Source organism: Rhineura floridana, chromosome 6 (genome assembly GCF_030035675.1).
Source record: "Rhineura floridana isolate rRhiFlo1 chromosome 6, rRhiFlo1.hap2, whole genome shotgun sequence".
Classification (NCBI taxonomy): domain Eukaryota; kingdom Metazoa; phylum Chordata; class Lepidosauria; order Squamata; family Rhineuridae; genus Rhineura; species Rhineura floridana.
In genome coordinates, this window is record NC_084485.1 from 68,571,502 (window position 1) to 68,588,321 (window position 16,820).

The window sequence follows — 16,820 nt, forward strand, 5'->3', positions numbered from 1 at the left end:
GGAACAGGACAACTTCTGCATCAGCCTGGAACTGGTGCAGAGATGAGACCTGGATTGGGCCCAGTGTCATCATGGAATGGCAGTGGGACCAGCTCGGAATCTAGCAGATCCCAGGCTAGCTCAAACCCTCCCCTGGAAAGCCCTTTGGAGCCTTTACTGGCTTCTGCTGGCAGGCACCTACCAGCAGCACATCCCCCCACTTGTATGTTTGGTGGGTAGAAGGAGGAGCTCCACAACAGCAGAGTAATGCTTGTGTCATTCTGGGAGCAGCTGGTAGGAAGCTGGCTTAACCAGGAGAGCTGGGCAGATGGATACCTCCACCCAGTACACACACAAAAGCCCAGTGCAATTAGGGTTTGGATTGCTCTGTTATTTAGCAAACATGCCTAACTGGAACAAAGATTAAGGACCTAGCTTGTCTAACATCTTTTTGTCTCCTCCTTAGTCTCAGTTTTGTCCTTGTAGTATTCAGCAGGGAGGAGGGTGGGGCCAAACCCCTCGTTTTTTGGCTCTGCCTCTGCCAGCATTTGCTCTGGCTCCACCTGCTCTTGGCCTCTCAGTCCCAATTGGCACCAGCCTCCACTGCTGGTTGGATAAGTGGGGGATTTAACATGCTGCCTCCCTGCTCAGCATAGAATCATAGAATAGTAGAGTTGGAAGGGGCCTATAAGGCCATCAAGTCCAACCCCCTGCTCAATGCAGGAATCCAAATCAAAGCATTCCTGACAGATGGCTGTCCAGCTGCCTCTTAAATGCCTCCAGTGTCTCTAGGTAATTGGTTCCATTGTTGTATGGCTCTAACAGTTAGGAAGTTTTTCCTGATGTCCAGTCGAAATCTGGCTTCCTGCAACTTGAGCCCATTATTCCATGTCCTGCACTCTGGGACGATCGAGAAGAGATCCCGGCCCTCCTCTGTGTGACAACCTTTCATGTACTTGAAGAGTGCTATCATATCTCCCCTCAGTCTTCTACACATGGTAGTTTTACCAGTGCATGGCAGAAACAAGAGGATACAAAAATATCTAAAAGCACTGTGGAAAGCTAGTTTTATTTTGAAAATGGCCCTTGGCATTTCAAGTTTTATAACTGTTTTTTAAAAGGCCTTTTTTTTGTTTCAGGTCTTTCAAGGAAGATTCAATTACGCACACACACGCACACACAAACACATGCATGCGCGCACACGCACATACACTTACTTTCTGTCTGCCTCTCAAGCTGGACTTTTTCCTGCTGAGCACAAATGGCTTACCTTCCCCCCCCCATTATTTTTTCTGCAGTGCCCCTTGGCCCATCAGGAACCTACAGCTCCAACAGTCCTGCCAGCCCTTTGAGCTCAGCCAGCCTCACAAGCCCCCTGAGCCCTTTCTCTCTTGTGTCAGGATCCCAGAGCTCCCCTACTAAACAAGGCAGCAATGAGGTGAGTGCTTTTGTCATGGTCAGCCAGGACAGCCTGAAGATGCAGCAAAATGGGAGAGGGAGGAATGTTACCATTTGTGCCAGAGGTGCTCCCTTAATGCTTCTGTTTTCAGGATTATCGTTCCACCAATAGATGGCAACCCAGGCCTTCCTCCGACTTGAGTGGTGGAGGCTGCAATACATTTTTCAGCTGAAAGGCGAAGGGCCCTGACCCTAGACCCAACCATTTAAACATTTTGGTAAAGTCCTTGAAATTTTGGGTGCTTCCAGTCTGTTTCCCGTGGCAACAGTAGTTCCAAACCAAGATGTGCAGTAGGAGGGGTGTTAAAGAAAATATCCTTCTTACTGCAGGGTGGAAGTGTAGGGCAGGGTAGAGCTAAGCTTGCTGTTTTGATGTAACAGTAGCTGTGCTGATCCTTCTAGTTTAGCAAGACGTTAAGTATTCAGCACAGGGATTGCACTTTCAAGTATAAATTCCAGGTAACTGGTACTCCGATTCAGAATGTCAGTCACCTGCAAAATGCTAGTGCCTCTTCAGTATATAACAAAAATAGTGTTTCCAATCAACATTTGTTTTCAATTTCACTTAAAATTGAAATTAAATAGACCCAAAGTTGATTATACTTATTTATTGTATTTATTCAATAAAATTTATATTCCACTTAATCAACAAAAACTTCTCTCTTTACTCTATATATATATGTGAAAATACCAATACAATTTAACTTTAAAAACAAGTAGATATAAAATTTATCAAAATATAGATCAAATTAGCAGTGTTAAAACAAGTGTACACCACACAATTACATGTTTGAGTAGGCTTGACTAAACAAAGAAGTTTTTAGCAGCACTGAAAAAAATACAAGCAAGGCACCTGCCTCATATCAATGGACAGGGAGTTCCATAGAGTAGATGCTGCCACATTAAAGGATCGAGTCCTTGTGGAATGAACATTAGATGGCAATGGTAAAAGTGCCAGTTCTGCAGATTGAAGCAGTCGAGTGGGCACATATAGAGGTACGGTAAACCTTGAAGTAAACAGAATGATATTACAGATGATATAGTCACTTTTACTACTCCACTGAGTTTTATTTGACTAGGGGAAGCTGCTGCAATGAGCAATTAGGATAACTATTAGCAGGCTTCTTACCCTGCAACAAGGTTCCTTCCCACCCTCCATTATATTTGCTCATTAATCAATTAACTAATTCTGAATCATTGCTAGTGTCATTGCAGAGTGTTGGGGAAGGGGCCATAGCTCAGTGGTGGAGAATCTGCTTTGCATTCAAAAAGTCCCGAATTCAATCCTGGCATCTCCAAGAAGGGCTGGCAAAGACTTCTGTCTGAAACCCTGGAAAGCCACTGCCAATACTGAGCTAGAATGCTTGATGGTCTGATTCAGTATAGGACAGCTTTCTAATTTCCTGGTGTTAAAAGGGAAGTTGCTCCTATTGCTTTTTGGAAATGATCTGGACGCAGCCTTGGTGCCACATCAATAATTTTAATTAATTTTAAAAAAGGGGAAAAAAAGATCGATGACATAGAGAAAAGCTGCTTTGCAAACAGCTCACCATGTAGTGATAACTACCATATGGTGCAATGTAAATGCTCTTCATGTGATAGGCATAAAAATTACAAGGTGCCCAGATATCACAGCAGTTGACATGTACCTTAGGCAGGGATACTTCAAGCACCCCAAAAACTTTGGAACAATTCAGTTATGAGGTCGTGTGAGATTTGCAGCCTGCTTTACTGCTTAACTGCTACTTACAACATGTGGCAGCCTCATGTATGCCCATCACTAATGGAACCCTATTTGGTTTGGGCCAAAAGGGAAAGCCAGTCATATATGATATTGTCTTTGCTACTTCCATGCCTATCCAAGGTATTGCAGAAACTGACGCATCTTATCCATTCTAGTAGAACTGGCCAAATGTTTTGAGGGAAATTTCTAGCCTAAGGAAGGGCATCTTTTTTTAGCCACTCCAGCCACATCTGTCATCAAATCAAAATTCCTGCCCCAAATCTACCACTCATGTTCCATCCCTATGCATGTGTGAGGTATCATTTCCTGTGTTGCTAAAACTGTGGGATTTCAATGCATATGGAATTACCATTGGGTCATTAGTACCTGCAGTAGTTGTGCACACAGACATAAGTTCACACTGGGTGGCAAGCAGCAGATTGCTGGGATTATAAAAAAATCTGTATTTTAAATAATGTGCCTTAAAAGAGATGCAATTTTATTTTTGAAATGACAGATATTTTTGAGGCAACTGCAAGTCCCCTCACATATTGTACATTTGGTCCAGGGACACCAGGCTAACACCAGGCTTGTGTGCTCAATGCTGGGTTGCACAGCACTGGCAGAGGCTGGCTATCTGGGTGTCGAGGCTCTTGGGTACTCACTTGCAGCTGCCCTGTCCTGGGCTTAACAACTGTCTCTGTTTGAGTCTTTGTCTCACTAATTCTCTTTTCCTTCCCATTCTCGCAGTTTCTCTGCTCTTACTCCTAACACTTCTCGGCTTCTTCTCCGCTTCAGGAGCCTGGTCCACCTCGACCTCCCCTCCCCAAATCATATGTGCCCTTGGAATCTCCTCCGAGTGTCCCTCCGCTCCCTACCGAAAGCCGCCTCCTCTGGCCGTATCCCAACTCCCCTTCCTGGCAGCAAAGCAGCGAGGCAAAGAGGGGACAGGTACCCAAATGGAGTCTGAGAGCTTGAGGCATGCTCTGTCCTCTGCTGCACTCACCTGGAGCTGGGCAAGGAAATGGAGCCAGTTGCAAGAGCAGCTGGCAGGGAGGGGGCAGGGCCGTGGACTGGGGTGAGGTCAGCACAGCCAATCCGGCACTCCTGCCAGTGCACCCACCCTACCCTGACCCACCCTTGCACCATCCCAGTACATGGTAATAACGCCAGTGCTGGGAGGCTAGGTCCATGGCCCAGTCCATCTCCACCAACTGCTCCTTGCCAGTTTGTTAACCAGGCATCTGCCTCAAGCAACCTATGCTCCCTTAAGCCCATTATTCACACATGATATTTTTCCTACATGTAGATTTTATCCAGGTATGAAAAATGACACCTACCAAACAGCCCTAAGGCCTTTGGGACAATTTGCCATTTCGAGAATGTAATGAGCAACATTCTCTGAATGACAGATTGTGATCCACCCTAACCGTGAATGAGAAGTGGGGCTGAGATTTTAAATCTGAGACTTAGGCTGGCAACACACAATAGTTTTTTCTTCAGAGAAATGAAGTCATTTTGAAAGAGGAATTGCTGCTTAATATACATTCTTATCTAATGTTTGCTTCAGATAAAGTGGTTTTGCAGGTTATTTAAACTACACTAAAACCTGCAAAACCTGTTTGATCAGGAGCGACAGTGGGACAAAAGAACTATAAATGTGCATGGGAAGCAATGCCTCTCTCACAATACTTTCATCTCTCTTGAAAGCAATTGTGTGCCTCCACCTTTAGGTTGCAGTTCTGTGGCCTCATTTGAATGTGGCCTATGTGTATACTGGTGGTCAAGTATTCTGTGCCTTCATTGGGAGAGTGATATACAAAATTATGCCCATCAGCAAGAATATCATGAACAATGACACATTCCTCTCAGCTTGGTTTGTAAGATAAACTTGGATTAATATCTGGATCGGTGAAGAATTTGATCCACATTCAACCTCATTAAGGTATTGAAAACATTTTAAAGCTGCTGAGTTGGTTTTTCATCTCCATGTTGAGAGGGGATGTCATGTCATTGGGATTTCATAAGAGCTGGTTTGAGGGGGATGCAACCATTATAGGCCAGTTGCAAAGTATGCGGGAAAAGAAAACCTCCAGACCTGCTGCTGTCACTTTGAAATTGCCTTTGCTTTCCCCAATGGCATTCCACATCTGAAAAGCGAGGTAGCAGGAGCAAAGCTTAGGGAATTAGTGGAAACCCAGCAAAACATAATATGGGCTAGGCTGTAGAAAGAAAGAAGATAGGTGGGGACCTAAGCTCATTATTTTATTTTCTGAAAGGCTGATACTGATTTTCAACCCCAAAGCTAATTTTTAATCATATTTTTAATCATAATAATAAAACTAACCCTCACAGTTAGTTTTAATTAATAAAATATTTTGACTAGTGACCATCAATAAGGTTCCTAATAGGATTAGGTCATTTCTACAATCTTAGCAAGAATTGCATGCCATTGCAATGCAAGAGAGCTGTGAGTCAAATGTTCACTGTCTGGACCAGCTCTAAATGGAACTTTTGTAGCCCAGATGTTCAGCTCAAGCTGTACAGTGAGTGAGACTCAAATCTTTTATTCTGGATGTACACATTGCTACAAGAACCAAATACAGAGTCTCTTATGATATACATAAAATAACTAGGCTGACAAAGGCTGTTTAGTGCAAGGGGGCAATGTAATGGTTGCAACTGCTCTGGCTCATTCTGCCAGTCATTCTCTGCCATTCCTCTCTGTGGTTTTAGTTCTGTTGTCCTTTTTCCTTCCCTGCATTCATCCCCTGTGATAGTCATCTATGTTAATAGCAGAGATTGCCCACAGAGATGCTGTTGAGATGAAGCAGAAGGAGAGGGACTTGGACCGATTTTGTTGCCAATGTTAGAATGACCATCTTTCCCAGAGGAGGAGCCTTCTCTGCAGGAAAAAAACAATCTCTGCAAGCTGTTGCTTATTTTCTGATCAAGGGCACAATGATCTTCCAAAGCTCTGTTGCTGTTGTACAGTTTCCAGTCTTCCTGTGCAGGATTGGAGTGGTGATTGCAGCTAATGCAATGAGCTTCATTCACCAATGCTTATATCGAGGCCAAATATCTCCAACTGCTAATATCTAACACGTATTAGCAACTGGAGGAGGGTGGGATGGAGATAATAACACTCATACCTGGACTGTTCCCACCTGGATGGTGGTCTCACAGAGCCTTGTCCTTCAATAGAACAAAACAAAAACAAAAAATCCAGTGGAAATCTTCCCCAGAAACTTCAATGAAGCTTGCACTTTGGCTGGTCAGAAAGACTCTGGAAGGTTGGAATGGATGTGACTGTGTTAAATACTACTGCCCACAACCTGGGTTTGCTTTGAGATAGGAAGACAAACATCCCATTAATCCTTGCCGCCAAATGCCAGTGCTGTGATTATAGCAGGCTCTGAACTATTACACCCTTGGTTTGCTTCTGGTTCTTCAAATATGAATTGAGAATGAATTTGTCCCACCATTTTCTTCAGCTGATCGTTGATCATTGGATGTTTCTCTGAGCCATGTGTAAACGATTAAATAAAAGCCCTGCAAAGGTGGTTCTTCTGGTTACTGTTTCCTTTCCCTGTTTCTGTGTGGGCATTTCTGTTCATTTTTGTCATGTATGTTCGTCTGTGTCTGAAATAAGTGTAGTTAAGGAAAGTGGCAGCTGTCAGTAGGCAGGATCTGTCTTCAGCTATACCCTTCCAGCTCCTCACAGGAAATGTATTTGCTCCCACAGTCCAAGTCCAGCTTTGAGCAGAGCAAGAAGGACCATCCTCGGACAGTGGCCTCAAACTCTGCAGCAGAGGCTGGTCTCTTGCAGACAAGGCAAGACCAAGAAGCTGATAAGCAAGTTGCCCTCAACAAAGGTACCTGTAAACAATGTGCATCCTAGGAGGAGACCTGTTTTGGTTTTCTAATTAGGGCTCCTCCAGATAACCTGTCTATTAAGCATTCATCCTGATTTGCTTGCACAAAGCTTGTGCAGAGGTTATACAACCTGCTCTTTATGGAAAATTCATTCTGGTATGTTTGCAAGGGAATTATACATCTTCCAGTCCATCTATCACTATTCTATGCTTTATAGTGCATTTCCCCATCACTTTCCTAACTACAAAAAGTCAATTTTTTTTTAAAAAAAGTGGATTATGGCTGTGTAGACACCATACGTTAAAAGCACATGACTTCCCCCCAAAGAATCCTGGGAACTGTATACACTTCACAGAACTACAATTCCCAGCACCCTTAGGAAACTATAATTCTTTTGAGAGGAATCATGTACTTTAAATGTGCTTTAAACGTATGGTGTGTACACAGCCTTATTGCACCAGAGCACTTTAATCCACTTTAATTGCTCAACCCTAAATTTCCAGTATGCAGTTGAATCATTCCTGTAAAATAGTGACAGTCTGGCGGTGACCTGATTATTAAGCTCTTAACCAATTCTGTCACTTGGACTCAGTGTTTTTTAGAAAATAAAACATCCTAAGATGCATAAATACAAAAATGAATAGTGCATATAAAATATGCAGATGAAACTACCACTCACCCTTTATGCAAAACTTCCTAGGTAAATAACAATATGTCCATTCCAGTATCCATCCAGACTTAGACTTCCACATTGAGAAGGCCATTGTGCAAGGAGAATTATTGCCCTTGTCAGCTGCTTGTGGGCTTTCTATTGGCATCTGGTTGCCCACTGTGGGAAGCAGGGTGCTGCAGTAGATAGACTTTTGATCCCAAATGGAATGGAAGACAAGACTCCTGTATGTAAAGTTGTTTAGAAGAGGGAATTTCAACAGATGTAGTACCCCAATGGTACTATGATATGACAAGCTGCACCTGTCCAGACTTCCACATCTGCAGAACTGCTAAAGATGTAATGGGCCTATAGGACTGTTTGATCTCTAGATCCAGGTCTCTCAGACTTTCTAAAAAACTTCTGATTGTATTGTATTGTAGTATGATTTTACAGTGTTTTGATTGTAAGCTGTCTTGAGTGTTGTTGTATGCAACAGAAAGGTGGGATAAAAATATTTCTAAGTATTTAAATTTCTAAGTATTTTAAATTTAAAATATAACATTTTCAGTGATAGTTTAGGTTGTCAAACCCTTCTGCTTCAGCCACTTGTTGGTTGAAAACAATGTAGGTTTTTAAAAAAATCTTTGGGTAGGTGGGAAGTCGTCACTCTTTATGAGGAAAGAGCCACACTTTCCCAAATATGGTGATGTCTGCCCATAACTATTGCCATTGCCAGAAACCTGACATTTTGCTTCTTGCTGATAAAATGTCTTTTTTTTGTGCCCTCCATATTCTCCTAGTTGGCATTGTTCCCCCAAGGACCAAATCACCTATGGATGATGACACCACGCCCACATCAGGTGTGGTGCGGAGGAGTGCCAGCAACTTAGTCAATGGGCTGAATGCCCGGGTAAGGTCAAATTCTGCAGTCTTTTCAATGAGAGTTATCATCAGAGGTGGTAGTGATTGGGGCAATATAAGGAGGCCACATGGCCGTATGTAGATAGCTGTGATGGAGAAGAGACAGGAGGATGGGAGAGGAATTTAGAAAGATCTGAGATTGTAGTCTCTTGCCATTTTTGTCCTGCTAATTAGAACCCCTTGAGGCTGCTTTGAAGATCAGGGACATGGCAGTCTTGAAAGAGAGTGTTTAGCCCTTTTCCCCCATGCCTTCTCCATGATCTAAATCTCTCTCATGCACATATAGACTCGTGCACGCACTCATCCACTCACCTTGTGGGAAGAAATAGGTACTAGACAGGTATTGATGCTGTTCCTGTCTCACCCCATCCCACCTTGAAATAGTAACATCTTTGGGAAGGGGATTTACATCAGGAAAAGGTCATGGGAGGAAAAGCTCCCCCAGAACACCACATTCCTTGGTGCAAATAGCCTTATGGGATGGCTAATTATAGCAAAACAAAAACTGTCAAACAGGAGCTTCTAATCATGGATCTCCAACCTCATGTCTGAGATGGTGGTTTGGAAAAGTTGCAAAAGTTTGGGATAGGCAGCAAGAAGCTAGTAAAAAGATGATGGTGATGATTTATTAATTTGTGAATTGCCTTTGTTTGTTTGTTTATTAATTATTTGATTTATATCCCACCCTTCCAGCAGGAGCCCAGGGCGGCAAACAAAAGCGCTAAAAACACATCAAAACATCATAAAAACAGACCTTAACATACACCAAAACAAAACAACTTTAAAAACATTTTTTTAAAAAGCTTTAAAAACATTTTTAAAAAGGGGTTAAAAACATTTTTTTTATTATTAAAAATCAATTCCAACACAGACGCAGACTGGGATAGGTCTCAACTTAAAAGTCTTGTTGAAAGAGGAGTCTTCAAAAGGCACCGAAAAGATAACAGAGATGGTACCTGCCTAATATTTAAGGGGAGGGAATTCCACAGGGTAGATGCTGTCACACTAAAGGTCTGTTTCCTATTTTGTGCAGAACGGACCTCCTGATAAGATGGTATCTGCAGGAGGCCCTCACCTGCAGAGCGCAGTGATCGACTGGGCATATAAGGGGAAAGACGGTCTTTCAGGTATCCTGGCCCCAAGTTGTATAGGGCTTTGTACACCAAAACTAGAACCTTGAACTTGGCCTGGTAGCAAATGGGCAGCCAGTGCAATTCTTTCAGCAGCTGGATGACATGTTGGCGATGCCCTGCCCCAGTGAGCAGCGTCGCCGCCACATTTTACACCAGCTGCAGCTTCTGGACCAACCTCAAGGGCAGCCCCAGATAGAGCGCATTACAGTAATCCAGCCTGGAGGTTACCAGTGTGTGGACAACAGTGGTCAGGCTATCCCTGTCCAGAAATGGCCACAGCTGTCTTAACAGCCGAAGCTGGTAAAAGGCACTCCTAGCCATGGAGGTCACCTGGGCCTCTAGTGACAAAGATAGATCCAGGAGCACCCCCAGACTACGGACCTGCTCTTTCAGAGGGAGTACGATCCCATCCAAAGCAAGCAACTGACCAATTATCTGAACTCGGGAACCACCAACCCACAGTGCCTCTGTCTTGCTAGGATTCAGACTCAGTTTATTGGCCCTCATCCAGCCCACCACCGAATCCAGACAGTGGTCCAAGGCTTGCACAGCCTCTCCCGATTCAGATGTTACAGAGAAATAGAACTGGGTATCGTCAGCGTACTGCTGACACCTTGCCCCAAAGCTCCTGATGACCGCTCCCAAGGGCTTCATATAGATGTTAAACAGCATGGGGGAGAAGATGGTACCCTGTGGCACCCCACAGCACAACTGCCAGGGGGCCAAAAGACAGTCACCCAATGCTGTTCTCTGACAGCAACCCTGGAGATAGGATTGGAACAACTGTAAAACAGTGCCTCCAATACCCATCTCACCAAGTCGACCCAGAAGGATACCATGGTTAATGGTATCAAAAGCCGCTGAGAGATCAAGTAAGAGTAACAGGGTTGCACTCCCCCTGTCCTTCTCCCGATAAAGGTCATCCATCAGGGCTCCCAAGGCCGATTCAGTCCCATAACCAGGCCTGAACCCAGACTGGGATGGGTCAAGATAATCTATTTCATCCAAGAGTACCTGTAACTGCTGCGCCACAACCCTCTCAATCGCCTTCCCTAAAAAGGGGATATTTGCAACCGGTCGGTAGTTGTCACAAACCAATGGGTCCAGGGTGGACTTTTTCAGGAGTGGTCGGATCACCGCTTCTTTCATGTCCTAAGGCAATTTACAGCTATATCCTTAAGAACAGCTAAAATAATTTGTAATCCAGTACAAGAACAACTGAGTATAGGTTTTAAAACAACACAGAATGGACACCTAAGGCTTGAAACGATCCACCTGCCCAGCTGCTCTGCACGCATCTCAACCTCTGTACTGTGGGAGAAGCTCTGAAAGGAGAGCTAGCTGTAATTGTGTGAGCTCTTCCATGTGATTGCACAGGACTCCCAGTTGTGTGGAGGAGCCTTTGGAAGTACAGCAGGCTCCTACTACAGAACTAATGCAAGGAGGGCAGGGGTAGAGACAAATGGGCATGCAACATTGGGCACTGAGTCCAAGAGGCATGCTCCCACTTCCACAGGGCCAATGACTTACGGGAACTTTAGTTTTCAGAGGGGAGGAATATCATTTATATCATGCTTTTTGAGCATTGAAATAAATTCATACATATAATTTCAACTGTCCTTACAACAACCCTGTGAGGTAGGTCAGTGTGTTATCACCCCTGTTATTCCAGATGAGGCCCTGAGGTCTGAGAGAGAATTGCTAACTTAGAGCCAGCTTGTGAATTAATGGTTTAAAAATGGAGTTTTGAACAGGGGACTTCATAGTCCATGCTCTTATGCACAAATACAACATTATGGGCAGTGCATGGGGACTTTTTAGAGAGAAACATAACATTTTGAGCAATATGTGACTGCTGCTCAAAAAGTGGTGGGACAGGCCGTCATCCTCCCTGCTGCACTCCCTTGGCTGCTGCTTGCAAGGGCTGGAGGAACTCAGAAGGCAATGACATCACTTTTCCCCTCTTTTACTAGGTAGAGAGGAGGTGGAGAGACCAATCTGCTGTTTTTGTTTCTCAAAGCCTACTAAACTACACTAACTCTCATCCTTTATCTTACTGAAGGAAACACTGCCAGGAAAGAGCACTGGGACTTTAGATTAGCTCTTAACTGTCTCTTGCAATGCTTTGGTAACTCCCTGTGTGATGCTGAAGTTGGCCTGAACGCCTCAGCTCAGATAAAAGCATCTGCCTTTTCTCCTCATCCTTGCTTTTCAGGCAGTAACTGCAATTCTGATCCCAAAAACCACACAGGCTGTGATAAACTCACAGTTGCACAGTGCGGCCAATGAGTTAATAAACTACCATTTTGCAGTGTCTCCTGCTGCTCCAGCTTCCTCTTTTTTTCCAAATTTGCTGTCCCATTCGGGATCACAATGTCACATACACTTTCCCTGTCCTGTGTTCCCCAACCTGTTTTGCTAATGGCTGTCAATCCCTCTACTGGAAGGCCAGTAGCTCAGTGGTACAGCATCTGTTCTGCATGCAGAAGATCCCCAGCATCTCTAGGCAAGGCTGAGACAGACCCCTGCCTAACACTCTGGAGAGTCACTGCCAATTAATGTATAGATAATGCTCATCTAGATGGAACAATAGTATAAGGCAGCTTCCTGTGTTTTTGTGTTCCTCTCCTACTATCCAACTCTTCACTGAGCCCCTTCTCCCAACAGAAATCAAAATAGTTATGCATAGATCTAGGAATAAAGGTGAGAAATTCAGATTTCCTTGAGCCAAGATATATTCCCACTCATGATAAGCCAGGTTCTTTGCTGCAATGAAGACCCTGTCGCTATCTATATATAACCATCAGATATTTTGTGTGTGTGTGTGCTTGTGCCATTCCCCACAGGACAGGCCAAAGAGTGCAGTATTTTCGAATGAAATGAAGGCAAAGATGAGCGTAGAGGAGCAGATTGATCGCATGAAGCGCCACCAAAGCGGTTCTGTGAAGGAGAAGAGACGGAGCTTGCAGCTTCCGGCCAATCAGCAACAGGGAGATAGCCCTCTCTCTAAACCGCCTCTCTCTTACAAAGTGGTAATGTCTCCCTGTGTCATCTACCCTTTGATACCCCATGACAACGCTGGTGTTAATTTCCTAGGCCTGTTCAGACAAACATTTCCACACCTAGGGTAAAACACACTTACTGCTCTGCCTGTTCCAGTGTGTCTCTACCTCTCTCTTCTGAAAACGGGGGCACACGACGCTAGTCAAACCCCACCTGTATTTATTTATTTACTATTATTTATTAGATTTATATCCCGCCCTTCCTCCCAGTAGAGAGAGTAAAACCTGGTGGGAGCAGCCTGAGTGCATTTTTTTTAATTTAGTGTCAAAGAGATTTCACAACTGATCAACAGATCAACCCGTTCCCTCTCCGTGTGTGGCTAATGGAAATGGTGACTAATGTACTCACAGCCTGATTTAGGATCAAACTAGGGCTGTGAACACACTAGTTCCCAGATAAAAGCGTTTCCATTAGCCCCACCTGGAGGGTGCGAAATCTGTCTGAAGCGATTTTTTAAAAAATGTATTAAAGCTGCTCCCACCAGGTTTTACAGTAGAAAGGGGCAGGGTTTGACTAGAGTTGTGTGCCCCTGTTTTTAGAAGAGAGAGGTGGAGACACACTGGAACCAGCAGAACAGTAAGTGTGTCTCTGACCTCAGTCTTCCCCAACCTGATGCCCTCTAGATGTTTTGGACTACAACTCCCACCAGCCGCAGCCGGCATCACCAGTAGGCAGGGCTGATGGAAGTTGCAGTCCAAAACATCTGGAGGGCACCAGTGTAGAAAATGCTATCCTAGATGTTTTCTAGCATCTGCATGGGGAAAAATGGGTCAGCCATCTTTTCAGAGAGAAGTCGTGCAGGTCCTAAGGCTGTGTGATGTGCCAAAATGAAGAATAGGGTTGCCTCCTTTTATAACAGGGGTAAGGAACTTTTTGGGGGCCTGAGGGCCAGATCACCATGGTGGAAAGCTGTTAAGAGCCGCACTCCAGTAATGGGCACGGCCAGACCAAAAAAAAGGAACTGGTTGGGTGATGGAAAATCAGCAACATTCTTTATCTGAGAAGACTGAATGGGACATTTAGACTTAGTTCCCACAAGCAGCAAAAAAGATACTGAGCCTATATCTCAATTTTACCGCTTCAGAGCTCGGTGGAAAGTTCACATAACAGAATGTTTCCCAGAGAAAAAAAGAACGATACCTACACATAGGAAACGTTCACGTTGGGGGAACCGCTAACGAGAACATTTTCTCTCTGACGTAGAGTTCTGTATGTGCAGAATTTTGTTTGGCAAAGCAACTTGCATAATAAAAACAGAAATAACAAAGACATTAAAACCAGATATAAAAACAGCAATAAACAAAAACTACAATATCCAAAAATATATTTCAAAGAACAAATTCTACCTACCCCACTTAAAGGATGAATACAAAAAAGACCACTGACATAATTAACCATCTTCCCAATTAAAAACAACAGGCACAGTAAATAAAAATGTTTTTGCCTGGTGCCTAAAATCAGACAATGATATAGAAGAAGATTCTGTCATATGAGCCCCCCACCTGGAATAAAGCAGCCACAACACAAGGTTTTATGAGAACAAGCCCACAGAGCAGCCATTCCCCAACGTGGTGCCCTCCTAACCTTTTGGACTACAAATCCTACCAGCCCCAGCCAGCATGGCCAATGAAAGACTGCTGTAGAGTGTGGCAGATGAGAAAGGGATGGAAGGATTGTGCCAGGAATGAAACAGAAATACTAGCAAGACCTTGCTGCATCATCTGCATTTCTATCACATCCTGACTCTAATGTGGTGGGGCCATCTTATGTTCTAGGTGCACAGACATCGCAGCATCCATGAGGTGGACATATCTGATCTGGAGGCAGCGTTACGCTCTGAAGATTCTGGCAAGATGTATGAGACCCCTCGGGAGGAGATTGCTCGTCTGCGCAAGATGGAGCTTGAGCCAGAGCATTATGCTGTGGACATCAGCAAGGAGGTGATGTCCATATTCCTCTGAGTCACAGCCTACCTAGATCAGGATCCTCCACCCTCCCAAGAATTTATGAGGTTTAGTTGCCTGTTCTGAAAATCACAGAAGCACATGTACGGATGGAGCAAGATCTCAGGATATGGTCTGAGGGCACATTAGTACAGGCTGGTCCATTAGGATGCTTGGAGCACTGCCCCACTGATCTCAGTCTTCCCTCAGCCAGCCTCCACCTGCATGCCTTCCTACTTAACAACCAGCCCAGGAGGTAGCACTGCCTTGTCACCCTCCTCTTCCTTATTCTCAGTATTGGACTTACAGAATTCAGCAAGGAGGAGGATGGGGACAAAAGCAGAATAAGTTCACTCTGCCTGCCTTTGGCTCTGAGTCCACCTACTGTTCGTTTCTCTGCCTTCCACCCTAACCAGTCCCAATGGGCACCAGCCACCACTGGGGTACACAATGCAGCCACCTTGCTGAAGCTAAGCAGAGCTGGGTCTGTTTAGTGCCTGGAGGGGAGACTACCTTGGATTCCATGCCAGAAGAAAGCCAGGATATATATGTACTAAATAAGTAAAATAAATAAATAAGATGGTTCCTGAGTGTTACAACTTTCTTTGGGTGGGTGGGTGTCCAAGCTAAATGATTAAGCTGTATAATGGAAGGGAGAGGAATTAAAAATGCTCTCTTCATGTCGTGCTGCCAAGACAGACGAGAAGACAATCTGGAGAGAGTTATGTAGCCAAATTCAGAGTTCAGGTGTTTTGTGTGGGATCTGATCTAGAGCATATATTGGGATTGGGTTAGGACAGCATAATGGCCAAGAGTTGGATGCTAGGGACAAGTTAGAAACTGCTATCTACGTTAAGACCTTGTGCAGGGCACCCACCTTCATTGCACTTTTTGAATTTACAGTCTCTCTCTGTCTACTCTTCAGCTTTCCACCCCTGATAAAGTCCACATCCCAGAAAGATACATTGAGTTGGAACCTGATACCCCACTGAGCCCCGAGGAGATGAAGGAGAAACAAAAGAAAGTGGAAAGGATAAAGACGCTGATTGCCAAATCCAGGTGCATTGCAGACTAGAGCCTTCTTTCTTTAAAAATAACAACACATTTTTGCTTTTCCATTGTTCCATCTGGTCACTGATCATCAGTCCATGACTGCTTCCACAGTGGGTGTTTACTGAGGAATAACCATGCTTTGTTCACTCACTTTTAACAGGGCATCTGCATAACAAAGCTCCCATGTTTTCCCTGTTCAGCTTCCAATTTTCTGCACCCATACCTGAGCTCAGATTTTTTTTAACACAGTAGAACACCTTTGCAGTTTCCACAGATGTAGATAACCTATCACACAGCTGTTCACTTGGAACTGGTTATGGACTGTATAAATTATTATTATTTATTATTATTATTTAAAATATTTCTGTCCTGCACTTCTACCCTACAATAGGGCACTCAGGGAGGCTCACAATAAAACCATAAATTGCTGTAGCTATTTCCTTCTTCCTCTCTAAGAGTCAACTCTGTCACTTTAACCATTCCCTTCCCAAATAACATTGCCTGCAGATACCTCCTCCTTTTTCATGGATGGTGCTGTTTTGCAACCAAATTCATCTCTGAACATCATAAATAAAGGAACTGGTGATGTTTCATCTGTGCCTGCTACCTACAACTCCTCCTTGAACTGCCACTTTGAGTGTTGACTGCCCTGTGGCTGAGGTGTCAGTTACTCAAGATAACCCCACATTTTCTCTCTTGCAGCATGCAGAATGTGGTCCCCCTCAGTGAGGGAGAAATGGACATGCCCCAGGACCCAGAAACCCAGCTACAGGAGCAGGAGAAGCGAATAGAGATCTCCTGTGCCTTGGCTGCAGAAGCTTCCCGACGGGGCCGCATGCTCTCAGGTAAGATATAAAGCCCTGCACTGACGCAAGAAAGATTAAGCAATGGAGCAAAACATTCCCAAAGAGACAAGGATTCTGCTCCCATCTGCGAGTTCTGCCAGGCATCGTTTGTTTTGCATTTAAGTGTGGAATATATAAATGAATGAATTACAGGTGACTATGCAATTCCCTTGT

At 44.2% G+C, this 16,820-nt stretch overlaps 1 protein-coding gene across 2 annotated transcripts in view; it reads left to right on the forward strand.

Moving 5' to 3' along the window:
* Positions 1 to 16,820, forward strand: part of PLEKHA6 (pleckstrin homology domain containing A6) — a 283,503-nt gene that overhangs the window by 247,529 nt on the left and 19,154 nt on the right. For both annotated transcript variants that reach the window (XM_061632214.1, XM_061632215.1), the window contains 7 exons: positions 1,278 to 1,417; positions 6,906 to 7,035; positions 8,489 to 8,598; positions 12,589 to 12,774; positions 14,581 to 14,745; positions 15,674 to 15,807; positions 16,504 to 16,646. In XM_061632214.1, the coding sequence (XP_061488198.1) occupies positions 1,278 to 1,417; positions 6,906 to 7,035; positions 8,489 to 8,598; positions 12,589 to 12,774; positions 14,581 to 14,745; positions 15,674 to 15,807; positions 16,504 to 16,646 (1,008 nt within the window). The remainder of the gene's footprint in view (positions 1 to 1,277; positions 1,418 to 6,905; positions 7,036 to 8,488; positions 8,599 to 12,588; positions 12,775 to 14,580; positions 14,746 to 15,673; positions 15,808 to 16,503; positions 16,647 to 16,820) is intronic.